The sequence below is a fragment of the Carassius carassius genome, chromosome 13 (assembly GCF_963082965.1).
Source record: "Carassius carassius chromosome 13, fCarCar2.1, whole genome shotgun sequence".
In the NCBI taxonomy this organism is placed as follows: Eukaryota; Metazoa; Chordata; class Actinopteri; order Cypriniformes; family Cyprinidae; genus Carassius; species Carassius carassius.
Genome location: NC_081767.1, coordinates 26,961,147 through 26,975,252, shown reverse-complemented (window position 1 = coordinate 26,975,252; position 14,106 = coordinate 26,961,147). Strand labels below are relative to the sequence as shown.

The following is a 14,106-nucleotide window of genomic DNA, read 5'->3' as shown; positions in this document are numbered from 1 at the left end:
AGGCTGCATTTATTTAATCAAACATACAGTTAAACAGTAATATTGTGAAATAATAATGAAATGTTATTTAGTGTAGTTATTCCAGTATTCCAATCCTTCAGAAATCATTCTTGTATATTAATTTGGAGTTCCAAAAATATCATCAGTGTTGAAAACGGTGCTGCTTTTGGATGTAGTGTGTGTGTATATACAGTTCTTGCCATGGAAACGGATTAGCATGAAACTGTCAAATAAATAAGCAAAAAAATTGTAAAATATTGTCCGGTTGATACCCATATGGCTGAGTTAAATGTTATTATAATGGTTTAAATGTTACATTTACAGGCTGACTATATTCAGATAATCAGACAGGCTCTTGATTGACAGTCTGTCAAATTTGTGGCATCAGATGTTGATTTTTGGAAATTTGGCTTGTCATATCCTTTTAAGTGCCAGTCCTCCTGTCATTTGGGCATGTGTTAAGTATCAACAGAACATGACCTCACTTGCTACCAATAATCGAAATGTCATGTATTGCCTCAGAATTTGTTCATGAATATTTCAGCTGGAAAAATACCTTCCAGTCTAAACATGTTGAAATAAACCCAGAAAACAAATATTACAGTTCTTCTCGGTAATATGAGTCAACCTTTGATGCCATATTTCATGTTTAGATACGTTTTTGGAGCGGAGGATATCACAACCGTGAGATCTCCGTTCATTTAGGTGACCGTTTGACCTGTTTCCTGAGCGGCGTTGTGGGTATTCATGTCACCCCTCCTGTGCTGTACTCTTGCGTGTCTACTCCGACCACAGCCCTGAGCTCTGTTTATCAGTGAAAAACTGGACATTTTTACAGGCTGGTTAGATTGGCACTTAACATGGAATGTTGGGGATATTCTGGTTTGGGTTTTTCTCTCCCTATAAAAATACAAATAAAATCTCTTTAGATGTTTATGCTTCTTGGTGGCTTGGAACGAAGGGTGGAACTCTGCAGCGTGTGAGGAAGATTGTGATAGGAAGTGTACTCCTTCTCAGGCACGGTTTCTTTAATTAGAACTATATGCATGCATCGAAGACTGATTTAAAGTGATAGTTTTACAAAAAAATATATATTTTTGTCATGTCATTCCAAACTTGTTTGATTATATTTTTGACATGGAACACAAAATTTACCTTTTTTTTTTCTTCAAGTGTCCATCAAGCTCAAAGGATCTAAAAGTAGTACCTGTCTTGTGTGCATCTGAAACAGAGATTTAGCATTACATCTTGCTCCCCAATGGATCCTCAACCGTGAATTGGTGCTGTTAGAATTAGTCCAAACAGCTGATAAAACATCACAGTAATCCAAATGACTCCAGGCCGTTCAGTTAACTTCTTGTGAAATGTAAAGCTGTTTGTCCATCAAGACATTTTCAAACCATTACTTCCAGCTAAAATATGAGTCATCTGTCCATAATATTGTTTTCTCCAGTAAAAAAGTAATCTCATCCGAATCAGGAGAGAAATAAGCACAGATCAAGCACACAGCAGAGTCAACATTTCAAAGTTAAAACACCTTGATGTACTGTGTTTTTCTTTCAAACGTGGCTTTTCACTTCCCAAGATGTTTACTGATGTAGTCGTGTGGATTACTTGTGGATTATTGTGATGTTTTTATCAACTCCGCTACTTCTTGGATGGCCTCTGTTGTTTGAGTACATTGTCAGCAATTTTTGTTCATCATACAAACTTTTATTGGTAATCTGCACCTCCAGCAAGTCACAATTTTTTTTATATATATATATATACTTGAGCAAACTTCTTTTAATGAATAGAATGATCTGTCTCATACTGCCTTTCTTTTCTCCTTTATTTTCTGTCATCACAACATCCAACTTATTACAAACTGACTCTTGGCTTCAGCTTTCTCTCGTGTCTTAGTCTCATTAGCAGATGGGTTCACTTGAAGTTGACCCTCGGTGGAAGAGATCTTGTTTTCCCTTGTGAGCAGAAGCGCCAATGAAGTGTTTATTTATGTCAACAGGTATCTGATCGGAGAGGAAGGGTACTGCCTGACGTCACTGCAGAGCACACTGACCTACATTGAGTCATTGCCCTTGGGTGGTGCTCCGCCCCTGACTGAAAAACCCACCTGACGTAGGTAAAGCCAGTCATATCATTTCAGGTTCATCCTCTCTGATACACACTGACTCAACCTAGTGAGCTACCTGCATGTAGGCTATATTGTTAGATTACCATCCCAATCCAAGGTCGTTCTTTCTTTTTCTTTCTTTCATTTGTTCTTTCATTCATTTGTTATTTTTCTTTCTTTGTAAAAGTAACAGAAATTTACATTTAAAATATATTAAAATAGAAAACTAATACTTTAAACTGTGATCAAATAAATGGAGACTTTGCTAACATAAGAGACTTCTTTCAAAAACATTTTAAAAATCTTACCCACTCCAAACTTTTGAATGATTGTGTATATATTATTATTATTGGTGTTAACCTCGATGGGTTTGTGCTCTTCAAATGTCATTGTTCCGCCTCATCAGAAGTTATCCCATTTTATCCAAAGGTTTAACTTTGCAGAGCGCGATGTCTGTACCGCTGTCAATTATGCTACGGCGTACCGTTTTGAAATGCACTCCTCTTTCGTCATCCATCTCTGAACAGATTAAATGAAACCAATAGAAAAGGAGGGACTGGGCTATTCCCCTGGATCACAGCCAGATGTGCTGCTATCACCTTGATGGATGGATTACATCGACCTTGCTGAACTTTGAACTTCACTTCTTAAAGTGAATTTTTGCTGTTTGTTTCTGACCACAGGGTGAAGTCTCTATTTAAGGTAGTGTTACTGAAATAATGATAGTCTACGGTGGCTTAAGTTCTAATTAGATTACCCAATGGGGACCGTTAAGCGTGCCAAAACGTCAAACAAACTTCCAGCCTTAGCTAGAATCATAGACAAAACTTTCTTAGCTTTTGCTTCTGTACCAGTCTCTGCTCTTAAAGTAGCTGGCTGGCTCGCTTGCATAGTTTGTGTTCATCTTGTTTAATTGGAGCTGTTTGTGCTTTGGTTCTAGGGGCCTTAGCCTACGGAACGATCTCATGGTGTTTTGACCGTCCTCAGGAGTTGGTATATCTCCTCTGCTCGGTACTGTTTAGTCCCAAATCAGGCCAGACATCAGTTATGTTCAAATCTTCTACACCTACTGCTATGAAGGGACTGGAGAAGGTTATTCATGTGGGCGCCACAGGGCAGGTTCATCTGAAAGTGGTTTAAAAAAAAAAAAAAAAAAAAAAATATATATATATATATATATATATATATATATATATATATATAATATATATATATGAGACTGAATGGGATGAAATTAGCAAGATGTTAGGAAAGGACTTAAAAGTTTAGTTAATTTTTTTTTTAATGTGTATATATTCTAATCCCATTGATTTTTATTTTTTTTCTCCTCTTGTCCAAATGAACTTCCCAGAGAATTTTACTATGGAAATGAAAGACTAAAGCACTACTAGCACTTGTCATCCTGTAACACCCTATTTATTAAACCATATAAAAAGTGACACTAATTCAAAGTTTTTGTATTATTTTAGCTCATCATTTTATCAATTTTGAGCTTAAATGGTTAGGAGAAAATGGAGAGAAATTGTTGGAAACGATCATATATACATAAACTATAAGCTGTGCATTACTTTGGCAAATAAATATACCACTTGGCAGCTATCATGGTGTTAAGCAGTATGTTTTATCTGTCTCTTTTTAAATAGCTTAACTTATTTAAATGCTTTTCACTCTAATAGTCAAAGAAGTAAAATCAATGTGAAAAAAAAAAGATTGGATGTGCAAGAAAGATTAATGCTGCTGAACTATGTCTTCAGTCTGACGTTGAATGGATTGAATGGAAAATAGGCATAATAAAATGTGCATGCAAATGCATAAATGTATACATTTATATATTTTGTCTGAGCAGAATGTTTGTTGCTGAACATATGTAATGTAATGTGAGTTGGATGTAGCCTCAATCTCTTTGCCTGAGAGACAGTGGCCATGTTTTTTACAAAACCTTCCCAGGTTCTCCATACCTGATCTTTGGATTGGATAATGCACATGGGCATGGTTTGAAAGTGCGTGGCATGTGAATTTTCGAACAATAAAGACATATGTAACCCTGTTTAGTGTTCTTTTGGTGGTGTTTTTCTTTTCTTTTCCTAATTCCTCCATGCTTTTGACCACCTTTTAATCGATTAGTTAAAATTCGAAGGGCAAGGAGAGAACTGGGAGAAGCTTTTGCTCAGAGGGTGGCTGAGTCGCCTGATGGGCAGATGGCTGGATTGTTCAGAAAGTTTCAGGGCCAAAGGAGAAAACATGCCACTCTGAATCAGAAGGCTTAACCTCCGTCCTAGAATACCCTCTATGAAAGATGATTACTCTAATGGCTTCACTGTGTGACCTTGTCTATGGGCGGCCATTTAAATCCCTTCCAGTCCACTTGTCTTGTCCCTCTACAAACTGAACCAATCCCTCTCTGTGTTTTAGAGCTGGTACCCAAAATAACCAGTGACAAGCCTTGGGGTTAAACACCAAAACACAGCAAGAGTGGTTAGGGAAAGTTTCCAAACCCTGATCTTTATGTGTTTCATTTGAGAGAGATATGTATATATATATGGATGATGTGACAAGATGGATGCTTCCTGTTATTCACCAAAGATGGCGAGAGATGTGATTCAATTTTGTAAGATTACATATAAGTAAAACTTACTGAGACTCACTTTTTGTGATTTCTGATTGCACTAGTATTGGTCTGAGATTTTGCATCCCTGATGGTTCCTATTTTTAACACCCTCATGTCCTTCCACCCATTTGGAACAACATACGGGTGAATAAATAATGACAATGTTTTCATTTTGTGGTGAGCTATCCCTTCAAGTATGAGTTTTGAGTTGGAAAATATTGATGAGAAACAATGTCATTTTGGCATTCGAAGTGTACCGTGGATACTTTGTTTTCCGTTGTCTTCAATTACCAAACTATTTTTGAAATAAGAACTCAAAGCTTGTTTTTTAATGAAATCCAGGCAATTCCAGTCATATCGCACCCTCAGCTTTGAGGCACATGTCATGTTGGTTACTTAAAAGAAATTAGGAGTCTGGGAGATTTTCTCTTTTTTTATTATTTTAATTTTCTCAGACACACAATATAAATGCCCCATTAATTGTTTTCACTCAGACAAGTACTAAACTGAGTAACAGAAACTATGTTTTGGCTGTATAAACAGAATGGCACACTTTTTGGTCTGTATTTAAGATATAAAGAGAGAGTTCACCCAAAAATGAACATTCTCATCATCTATTCAATCTAATATCTAATTTCAAACCTATATGGTTTTCTTTCTTCAAAAAAAAAACAACAACAAAAAAATATATATAAACGTTTTCTTTTTTGTTCCACAGAAGAAAGCATGTCATACAGGTTTGGAACTGAAATGAAGATGAAAAGTTTTAAGTTTTGAGTGAATTATCACTTTAATAAGCTGATTCAATGCAAAACTACAGTGACAAACTGACAAAGCCTTCTCACATCCTTCCCCCTTTAATTAGACACTTTACTAAATCCAGTGGCAAATTTAAATCCCCGTCACCAAAGCGTTAATGTATATGTCATGATTACAGGAAACATGGACAACAATGTCCTCCAGTTTGAAGGCCGGCCATTTCTGAACCCTTTGCCCCCTACACACTTATTATGGGAAACATTGGCTAGGAATAATTGGAGCCGTGGAAACAACAGCCAGATAAGCTTTGAGTGAATGAGGGCAGTTAGTCACACTACGGGGATGCAAGTGTGCCAACAATCTGCCATATTTTTCTCTCTTTTTCAATGTCAAACTTACAAGTCTGGGACTGCGCTTACACTCAGCTGCACTCCAAAGCATCTGTACCATTCCATTGGTTATTATATTGATTTGTTTTGAGCACAATGAGTATATCAAGGTTATGACTGCACTCTAACAAAGCTGGGGTTTGACAGTACAGAAATGTTTGGTTGACATTAAATACAATACATGCATACTAACAGGATAAAGTGAATACAGAGGAAAATCCGATGGGCCTTGCTTACAGACTGCCCTCCAAGATCACAGTTTTTAGATCGGCAGTACAGCTCACAGGGAAGATGGTGTGGGACGAGTTGCCGCGCTCCACCAGCGTAGCCACAGCCTCCCCTAAATCCAAGTGGTTCAGGTACCCGGGGGCCATTCGGTCTGGAACCGCCACACCTGTATTGATTTTCACCTGTTGGAAGATTATTAAGACAGGCATCATAGATGAAGAAATATGAGGAAATACTTTCATGACATTCAATTAAGCACATCTACAGCGAGTCAACATGTCATGGCCGGAATATATCCCCATGAGTCTGTCGTGCTTAGGAGAGTTTGATGAGACACCTGGTTGACTTTGCATGGCACCTCTGGGTACTCCTCACGCAGAACCTGACAGAACGACAGGGCACTGGCTACCCCTACAGTCAGGAACCCTGTGCCCGGCATTAGCACTTTCTCTCCAGCACCTCCTGGATAACACAGAATGCATCTGAATAATCATGGGGAATAATTGACTTTTTGTTGCATCATTTGCCTGATAATGGTTAGTGGATTGAGACCATTTGCTGACCATGAAATTATATTTTAATTAAATGTTTTTGCCATCAAGAAAATACATTTGTGTATCTTTTAATATAGAATAGTCTTTTTAAAATTAACTAGTAAACTCACAATTATTTTAATATGTTTTGGAGGTCAAATAATGACGTACCTGTGATAAACGTGTAGGTGGAGTTAGTATCATCTCTCACCAGGGGAAAGAACGCCTTCCAAGACACAAAGGTGCTGAAAAGCAGAGTCTCAATAACCTGTTGATCAGAGAGGAAAGAGTTTTGAGCAATCAAATGGGGGTGAATTGATGGTGAAGATGCAGACCTAAGGATGAAAGTTTGGTTTGAATGCAAAGCGTGGATGGTGAAATATTGTCATATAAACAATCACTGAAAGGATTGTGTTTAATAAGTATTTATTTAATATAGAGGGGCTGCAAGGGTAAATGTTCCTCTCTTACCCAGTGCAGTTCTTTGAGGTTTTGAGTGTGTGGTGGACCTCCCTGCCACCAGCTGAAACCCAGAGAGGACACCACATCTGTGATCTTTCCCACTGACTTAAGCAAGGCCTGTTTCACCTCCTCCGCTCCTTCTTCTGAGCCTGATAGATAAGGAGAGGAACAATCACCAACAATCTGAAATCAATGAGACCTTAAAATGTCTAGAATTGCAAAGATAACACACACACACAAAATGTAAAAAATTGCAAAAGAAGAAGATACTTACCGACATTCCCCACTAAAGTGGTCAGGTTACTTTTTGTGCCAGGTGAAACAAACCCCTTAAGTTTCTCCAACTTGCTGCTGTCTCTGGAGATCACAGCAACCTTGAAACCTAAATATGTGTTTGCATAGTTACCACACATACAATGCTTTAAAAAACTAACAAACAAAAAAACCCGTAAAAAAAATCATAATTCATTTATGCAAAGACATTTCTTTTTATCATTTAATGTAAAATAAAGGAAAGAGTTGAATCAATTTAGAATTAAATTACGGAATCAGAATTTAACCTAAAAACATCTAATAGAGGTGAATATATAATTGTTTTCCTATTCATAACTGTACTGATAATACTAATACTAATAACAGTTACTGCTGCTATTAATAATTATATATAATATTTAATATATGTATATATTTTACTATTATATATTAAGTGTAAATGCTTAATATGCTCTTACCCTTGTCCAGGAGAGCTTTCACTATCCCGGAGCCGACAGTTCCTGCTCCACCGAGGGCTAAAACCATCCTGTCCCCGTTTGACATCGTGCACACAAACGCTGCAGCAGTGCAGACGTCCGAGATGTATTATTATTTTATGGGTTTCATGTCTCCTGCTGCTCAGGATCTTTAAATCGAACCGCAGCGAGATACCACGCCCCTTTCAGAATGACACTCCCATCTAATTATGCATTCTTTTATGCTATATCAAATTAAATTACAGTTTCAAAGAAACTATTTTTCAGGAAAATGGTTAATGTTGCGACTGAAAATAACATATTATAATGTAGTGAATTACTATAATATCATCATGTCAGTAGAAATGGTTGTAACAATAAAGTTTGATATTAACTAATATTACCAAGTTTCTTTCATATATTATAGCGCCCTCTTGTGAACTACCACTGGTAGATACTCTAAGTTGAATAATCAATGCAAATTGCACATTAAAAGTTGTATAAACTGCGAAAACAAAATATAAATTATTTTAGCTATGTTTTAGACTTGGAATAATTAAGGAACAGGGATCTCAAGATTGATATGGAATAGGCTACTTATCATATGTGATAAAATGCTAATTTACACAGCTTTTAGTACAACCCGAATTCCGGAAAAGTTGGGACGTTTTTTAAATTTTAATAAAATGAAAACTAAAAGACTTTCAAATCACATGAGCCAATATTTTATTCACAATAGAACATAGATAACATAGCATATGTTTAAACTGAGAAAGTGTACAATTTTATGCACAAAATGAGCTCATTTCAATTTTGATTTCTGCTACAGGTCTCAAAATAGTTGGGACGGGGCATGTTTACCATGGTGTAGCATCTCCTTTTCTTTTCAAAACAGTTTGAAGACGTCTGGGCATTGAGGCTATGAGTTGCTGGAGTTTTGCTGTTGGAATTTGGTCCCATTCTTGCCTTATATAGATTTCCAGCTGCTGAAGAGTTCGTGGTCGTCTTTGACGTATTTTTTTGTTTAATGATGCGCCAAATGTTCTCTATAGGTGAAAGATCTGGACTGCAGGCAGGCCAGGTTAGCACCCGGACTCTTCTACGACGAAGCCATGCTGTTGTTATAGCTGCAGTATGTGGTTTTGCATTGTCCTGCTGAAATAAACAAGGCCTTCCCTGAAATAGACGTTGTTTGGAGGGAAGCATATGTTGCTCTAAAACCTTTATATACCTTTCAGCATTCACAGAGCCTTCCAAAACATGCAAGCTGCCCATACCGTATGCACTTATGCACCCCCATACCATCAGAGATGCTGGCTTTTGAACTGAACGCTGATAACATGCTGGAAGGTCTCCCTCCTCTTTAGCCCGGAGGACACGGCGTCCGTGATTTCCAACAAGAATGTCAAATTTGGACTTGTCTGACCATAAAACACTATTCCACTTTGAAATAGTCCATTTTAAATGAGCCTTGGCCCACAGGACACGACGGCGCTTCTGGACCATGTTCACATATGGCTTCCTTTTTATATGATAGAGCTTTAGTTGGCATCTGCTGATGGCACTGCGGATTGTGTTTACCGACAGTGGTTTCTGAAAGTATTCCTGGGCCCATTTAGTAATGTCATTGACACAATCATGCCGATGAGTGATGCAGTGTCGTCTGAGAGCCCGAAGACCACGGGCATCCAATAAAGGTCTCCGGCCTTGTCCCTTACGCACAGAGATTTCTCCAGTTTCTCTTAACAATCTTTTGATGATGTTATGCACTGTAGATGATGAGATTTGCAAAGCCTTTGCAATTTGACGTTGAGGAACATTGTTTTTAAAGTTTTCCACAATTCTTTTACGCAGTCTTTCACAGATTGGAGAACCTCTGCCCATCTTTACTTCTGAGAGACTCTGCTTCTCTAAGACAAAGCTTTTATAGCTAATCATGTTACAGACTTGATATCAATTAACTTAATTAATCACTAGATGTTCTCCCAGCTGAATCTTTTCAAAACTGCTTGCTTTTTTAGCCATTTGTTGCCCCCGTGCCAACTTATTTGAGACCTGTAGCAGGCATTAAATTTTAAATGAGCTAATTAAGTGGATAAAAGTGTAAAATTTCTCAGTTTAAACATTTGCTACGTTATCTATGTTCTATTGTGAATAAAATATTGGCTCATGTGATTTGAAATTCCTTTAGTTTTCATTTTATTAAAATTTAAGAAACGTCCCAACTTTTCCGGAATTCGGGTTGTATATACTTTTTATTCTATTTATTTTTAAACACTTATATTTACTAATTTAATTGTATTTACTTGTATAGTTTGTAAGGTTTGCGTCACTGCAATCCTAAAAATCTTCATGCGAGCCCAATACGGAAAATTTACTTATTCTGTTGACCAAATTTCACATTCATAAATGTAAATTTAGCAATAAAAAACCCAATTTTATGGTTTTGTTAACTGAAATATTTATATTTTAAAGTATTTATATTGACAGTATCAGAGACTCTGAACAAAAAAGCTGTAAGAACTTTGAAAAATTGTAAATTTTACAATTTGTTTATTTGATTTTATATATGCGTGTATAATTCTTTCCTCCCCCTGGCAATTGTTTTGTTTGTTGTAATTTGTATTTCCATATTTTTCTGTTTCTTTTTTTAACTTTTTTGTTTCTTGATAACATGTTGTATGTTATATTTTTTTCAAAAAAAAAAAAAAAAAAAGCCCAATACGGAAGTGATGTTAAAAAAGTTTATCCTCTGGGAAACAGCGACGCTCTTCAAAGCAGTTTGTGTTGGATGTTGAACGTCGATCAGGTAATGAATTTAGTTTAATCGAATCGTTAATGTCAACGCCGTTAGTCATGTGCCAAGACCTTTGTTGAGTTTAATTTAATGAGTCAGTTGGAAAAAAAAAAAAATAGCAGTGGCTGTGGTTATGGCTGGGAAAGGCAAGATACTAAATCTTTAAACATTTTGCGCAGTGTATGTTATTTATTGTTCAACAACGTGCTTTACATTTAAATATACTTTTAAAAATCGGAATTTAATTAATTGTGTAAAACGGTGGTTGATGGAACTGTGCTTTCGATCTTCACTTTCACTTTAGTCTGTTCTCAGTAGTAGTATTATAGATGGTTTTTAATAGTTTACATTTCCACATATATTCAGTCACTTGACAGATTAAACTGAACTGAAATGAAATGTTATCTTTAGTTTTATAGTTTTTAAGTTGTCCTCACCCGACTGTCCATGGTGTTAATGACGTCATGCAAAATAGAAACTTGCTATATTGTTTCTGTGCATCTGTTGTGATCATTGTTATGTTTAATGATGATATTATTGGTTGAAAATAAATAAACTTCCAATTTTCTTTCTTCTAGGATGAATTCTGCTTATAAAAAGACAGAAGATGGCCACATGAATAGGTATCAGACTAACTTGGAGAGACAAATTGAAATGGGTCATGGAAGTTTGGTGTGCAGGAATGAGCAACTTTGTAAGGAAGTCAAGATGCTCCTTCACAATGGCAATTCCCAGAAGATTCATCACCTACATGGATTAGATTCACTGGCAGTGATGGAAAAATCTCTCAATGCATTTCCCTCTAAAACTGGCCAAATGGGACTTGAGAAAGTTTCCAATGCCTTTGAAGTGTTGGAGCTTGCTGCATTAAACCTCTACGTCTACCCCTGGAGGAGAGAGTACAGACTGGTGAAGGTATGTGGAAATACTGGTGCTCCACCTATAGAGCTAGACTTTTAACAGTCTCAGTGAAGTTTTCTTTGTTTTCACTACCTTAAAATAGTCTCTTTCTTCTCACCAGATGTTTTCAGGTGTCTTTACTTATTCGATCAAACCTGCACTACCCCTTCAGCAGGCTAAGGAGCTGTTTGGTTTGCTTGGATACCAGGCCTCAAGTCCCAATGAAGAAGAGGAGTTGGCGCTGAACTCCAAACTAGTTCCTACTGATTTCTTACTTGGCCTTGCATGTGGCTTCTTCACTGCCCGGATGGAGTGCCAGCTGCTACTTTCGGCCTTGGACTCGGTGGACAGAGATGTGGAGTGGGTTCTACAGTTAGTTAAAGAGAGGCAAGTGGGCCACAGTCTTCAGGTAGCACTAGAGAACACCAAGAAAAAGAGAGATGCTGCTAGTGTTTTAGATGCCATCCTGACAGCTGGCATTGACACTGAGCTGGATCTGTACACAGAGCAGACAGATGCTTCTCAAGTGAAATCTGCATCATGTTCACCACCTCACTCTTCTTATATGCAACCCAAAGAGCTTTTACACAAAGAGGTCTCACAGTCAAACAGCGGGAATAATGAGGATACAAGGCAGGAAGGACCGCTCAAAAGTCCAGGTCTGATGGAAAGCTTTGCTGAAGGTCAAACTGAAGGTGATGCCCAGAGACAAGCAGCAGCAAAAGTGATATGCAGCTGTATGAAGCAAGGCCTTTTATTTATATACCAATGTGAGACATGCAAAGGCGTGCACAGTTCAGTTTGTGACTATTATAAGGAGTGCAAAAATAAAGGGCATAATTTAGCTCTGTGCCAATTTAATACTGAAGACCTTTATTCCACACAAAACCAGCTCAGAATGACAAAGGAAAGATCAAAAGATTCACTCAAGACACATTTTTGTATGATGAATTCTTCTTCTGAATAATTTGTGGCATGCAATGACTGTCAGTTGATCCATGAACACAACTGTAAAGAACGCAGATGTAATCACTATATGCAGTCTACGGGGACAGTGCAGCCCCCTCAAGGAGAAAGAGTGAGTGTTCGAAAGAGAAACAAATGTCTTTCTTCTGCACATAATATGCAGTACCCCCAGGAAACGGGGGATTCAGAAACACCGAATGCACCAATACCATATCACCGTGATTGCTTGAAAGCTAACCAAACATTTCCTGACACTGTATGCTTCACTTGTGAAGTCTTTCATTTCACTGGGTGTCCTGATCTACCACATTGCTTTCAAAAACACAAAATACATCATGTCAGAACACATTGCATCAAATGCTTCAGTTCTGAATTGGGCACCTTATGCAGGTACTGTGTGGCTGTGTATTGCCGTCCATGTTGCTATGAAAATACCTTGTTATGCAAGTGTGGAAAGCCTTTCCTCAGCTCTTCCTTTGTTTGATGAGAATTGTTTCAGTGTTGACCATATCTGGTTGAATACACTGCTTTTAATCTGGTAAATCCACAATGAATCTGAAATTCGGGGAGATAGAAACATGCAATCTGTTACGCTTTTGATTTTTGATATCAGTGGTGTCTTTATGTGATGATAAGAACCATATATTAAAGGAAAGTTATTAAGTTCACTTTAGAGTTAACTATCTCTTACTAATGTCACACAGTAACATGGCTTGTAACTGTCTATTGGTGAGAATGTGTGATGGCCAGTCCAATATTTGATAATTGTAATGTATTCAGTAACTGGTTCAACTCGTTTTGATGGTTGAAAATGATGGTTTGGGGTCTTAGCTAGTGATCTAACCAATCACTATGATGCTTAGAGAGATATACTGCCATATAATTATTGAATATAACACACATGTGATGTGATGGTTTATTGGAATTAATATAAAAATAAAGGGACTGAGAGAATTCTGCTTTTGCTTTTATTTAAAAGATTAAAAAAAAGGTCTTACTATTGGAGATAAAGGTGTTGTAATCTCCATTTAGTTGTATACCATCTGCATAGCCAAAGTGGAAACTAGCTTGATTGTAAATGTTTAATGTGAACTAATATTTCTGGGTTTGAAATGTGATCAAATTGAGCTTGCAAGCAATTGAATTGTCCACCAGCATTTTCTTTGGATAGTCCAAGGGCGGCTAATATTTGTAGAGGAACACAAATCTGGGGTGCACTCATGACCTTGACCAGGGTATTTATGACTTTCTGCACTTCTGGCCCCTGAATGGCTCCGGGTTCCACAGCCGCAGCATGTGAATGTAACCCAGGATCTCCAACCTGACACACATGATTGTATGGAGGAGATGGTAAACCATGTGCATCTTGATATTGGTAGAATGAGTACGTGGGGATGTGAATAGAGACCAGGGCAAAAGTGAATGGAGACCAGGGCAAAAGAACCCTAACTGGTTTTGAAAGTACATTTGTCTGACTTTTTAAGACACAATGTGAAAATGTCCTGCAGTGTCTGAACATGACTGACTGACTGTCACCTGGACACACACACAAGAGAAAGAAATCTTCATGTCAACAAATACAAAATAATTATTAATGCAATAAACATGCATACCAACTAGTGA

At 37.4% G+C, this 14,106-nt stretch overlaps 2 protein-coding genes and 1 pseudogene across 10 annotated transcripts in view; 2 read left to right on the top strand and 1 right to left on the bottom strand.

Moving 5' to 3' along the window:
• The window catches only part of LOC132156258 (VPS9 domain-containing protein 1-like), a 30,455-nt gene extending 20,297 nt beyond the window's left edge, over positions 1-10,158 (top strand). Inside the window, exons 15-17 of one of the 8 annotated variants that reach the window (XR_009437395.1) lie at positions 2,006-2,122; positions 2,641-2,815; positions 3,054-3,558. Coding sequence is in view for 7 of the 8 variants with exons in the window: in XM_059565186.1 (XP_059421169.1) it covers positions 2,006-2,117 (112 nt within the window). In the remaining variant the exon portion in view is untranslated. Of the gene's footprint in view, positions 1-2,005; positions 2,123-2,640; positions 3,559-7,105; positions 7,244-10,134 lie in introns of those variants that run through there. The other 7 variants (XM_059565186.1, XM_059565184.1, XM_059565183.1 and 4 more) reach the window with 7 other exon arrangements.
• On the bottom strand, positions 5,142-7,948 carry LOC132156261 (uncharacterized). Of its 2 annotated transcripts, XR_009437397.1 has the most exons (7): positions 7,824-7,948; positions 7,367-7,474; positions 7,102-7,241; positions 6,802-6,898; positions 6,435-6,559; positions 5,900-6,279; positions 5,142-5,814 (listed from the first exon to the last, which is right to left on the bottom strand). XR_009437397.1 is itself a non-coding variant. In XM_059565188.1 (6 exons), exons 1-6 carry the CDS (start codon positions 7,906-7,908, stop codon positions 6,103-6,105), a joined length of 732 nt encoding a protein of 243 aa, XP_059421171.1. In that variant the 5' UTR covers positions 7,909-7,948; the 3' UTR covers positions 5,142-6,102. The 2 variants fall into 2 exon arrangements, 1 of the variants encoding a protein (XP_059421171.1); XM_059565188.1 differs by having other exon boundaries at positions 5,142-6,279.
• On the top strand, positions 10,138-13,437 carry LOC132156259 (spermatogenesis-associated protein 2-like protein; annotated as a pseudogene).
• Positions 13,438-14,106: the final 669 nt, after the last annotated feature.

What these genes read in the sequence shown, in the direction of transcription:
- LOC132156261 (XM_059565188.1), bottom strand. Translation starts at nt 7,908, where the DNA reads ATGTCAAACGGGGACAGGATGGTTTTAGCCCTCGGTGGAGCAGGAACT. An exon ending in GAAAGCTCTCCTGGACAAGG is followed by an intron (nt 7,475 to 7,823) that starts GTAAGAGCATAT and finishes ACACATATTTAG; the next exon opens with GTTTCAAGGTTGCTGTGATC. An exon ending in CACTTTAGTGGGGAATGTCG is followed by an intron (nt 7,242 to 7,366) that starts GTAAGTATCTTC and finishes CTTATCTATCAG; the next exon opens with GCTCAGAAGAAGGAGCGGAG.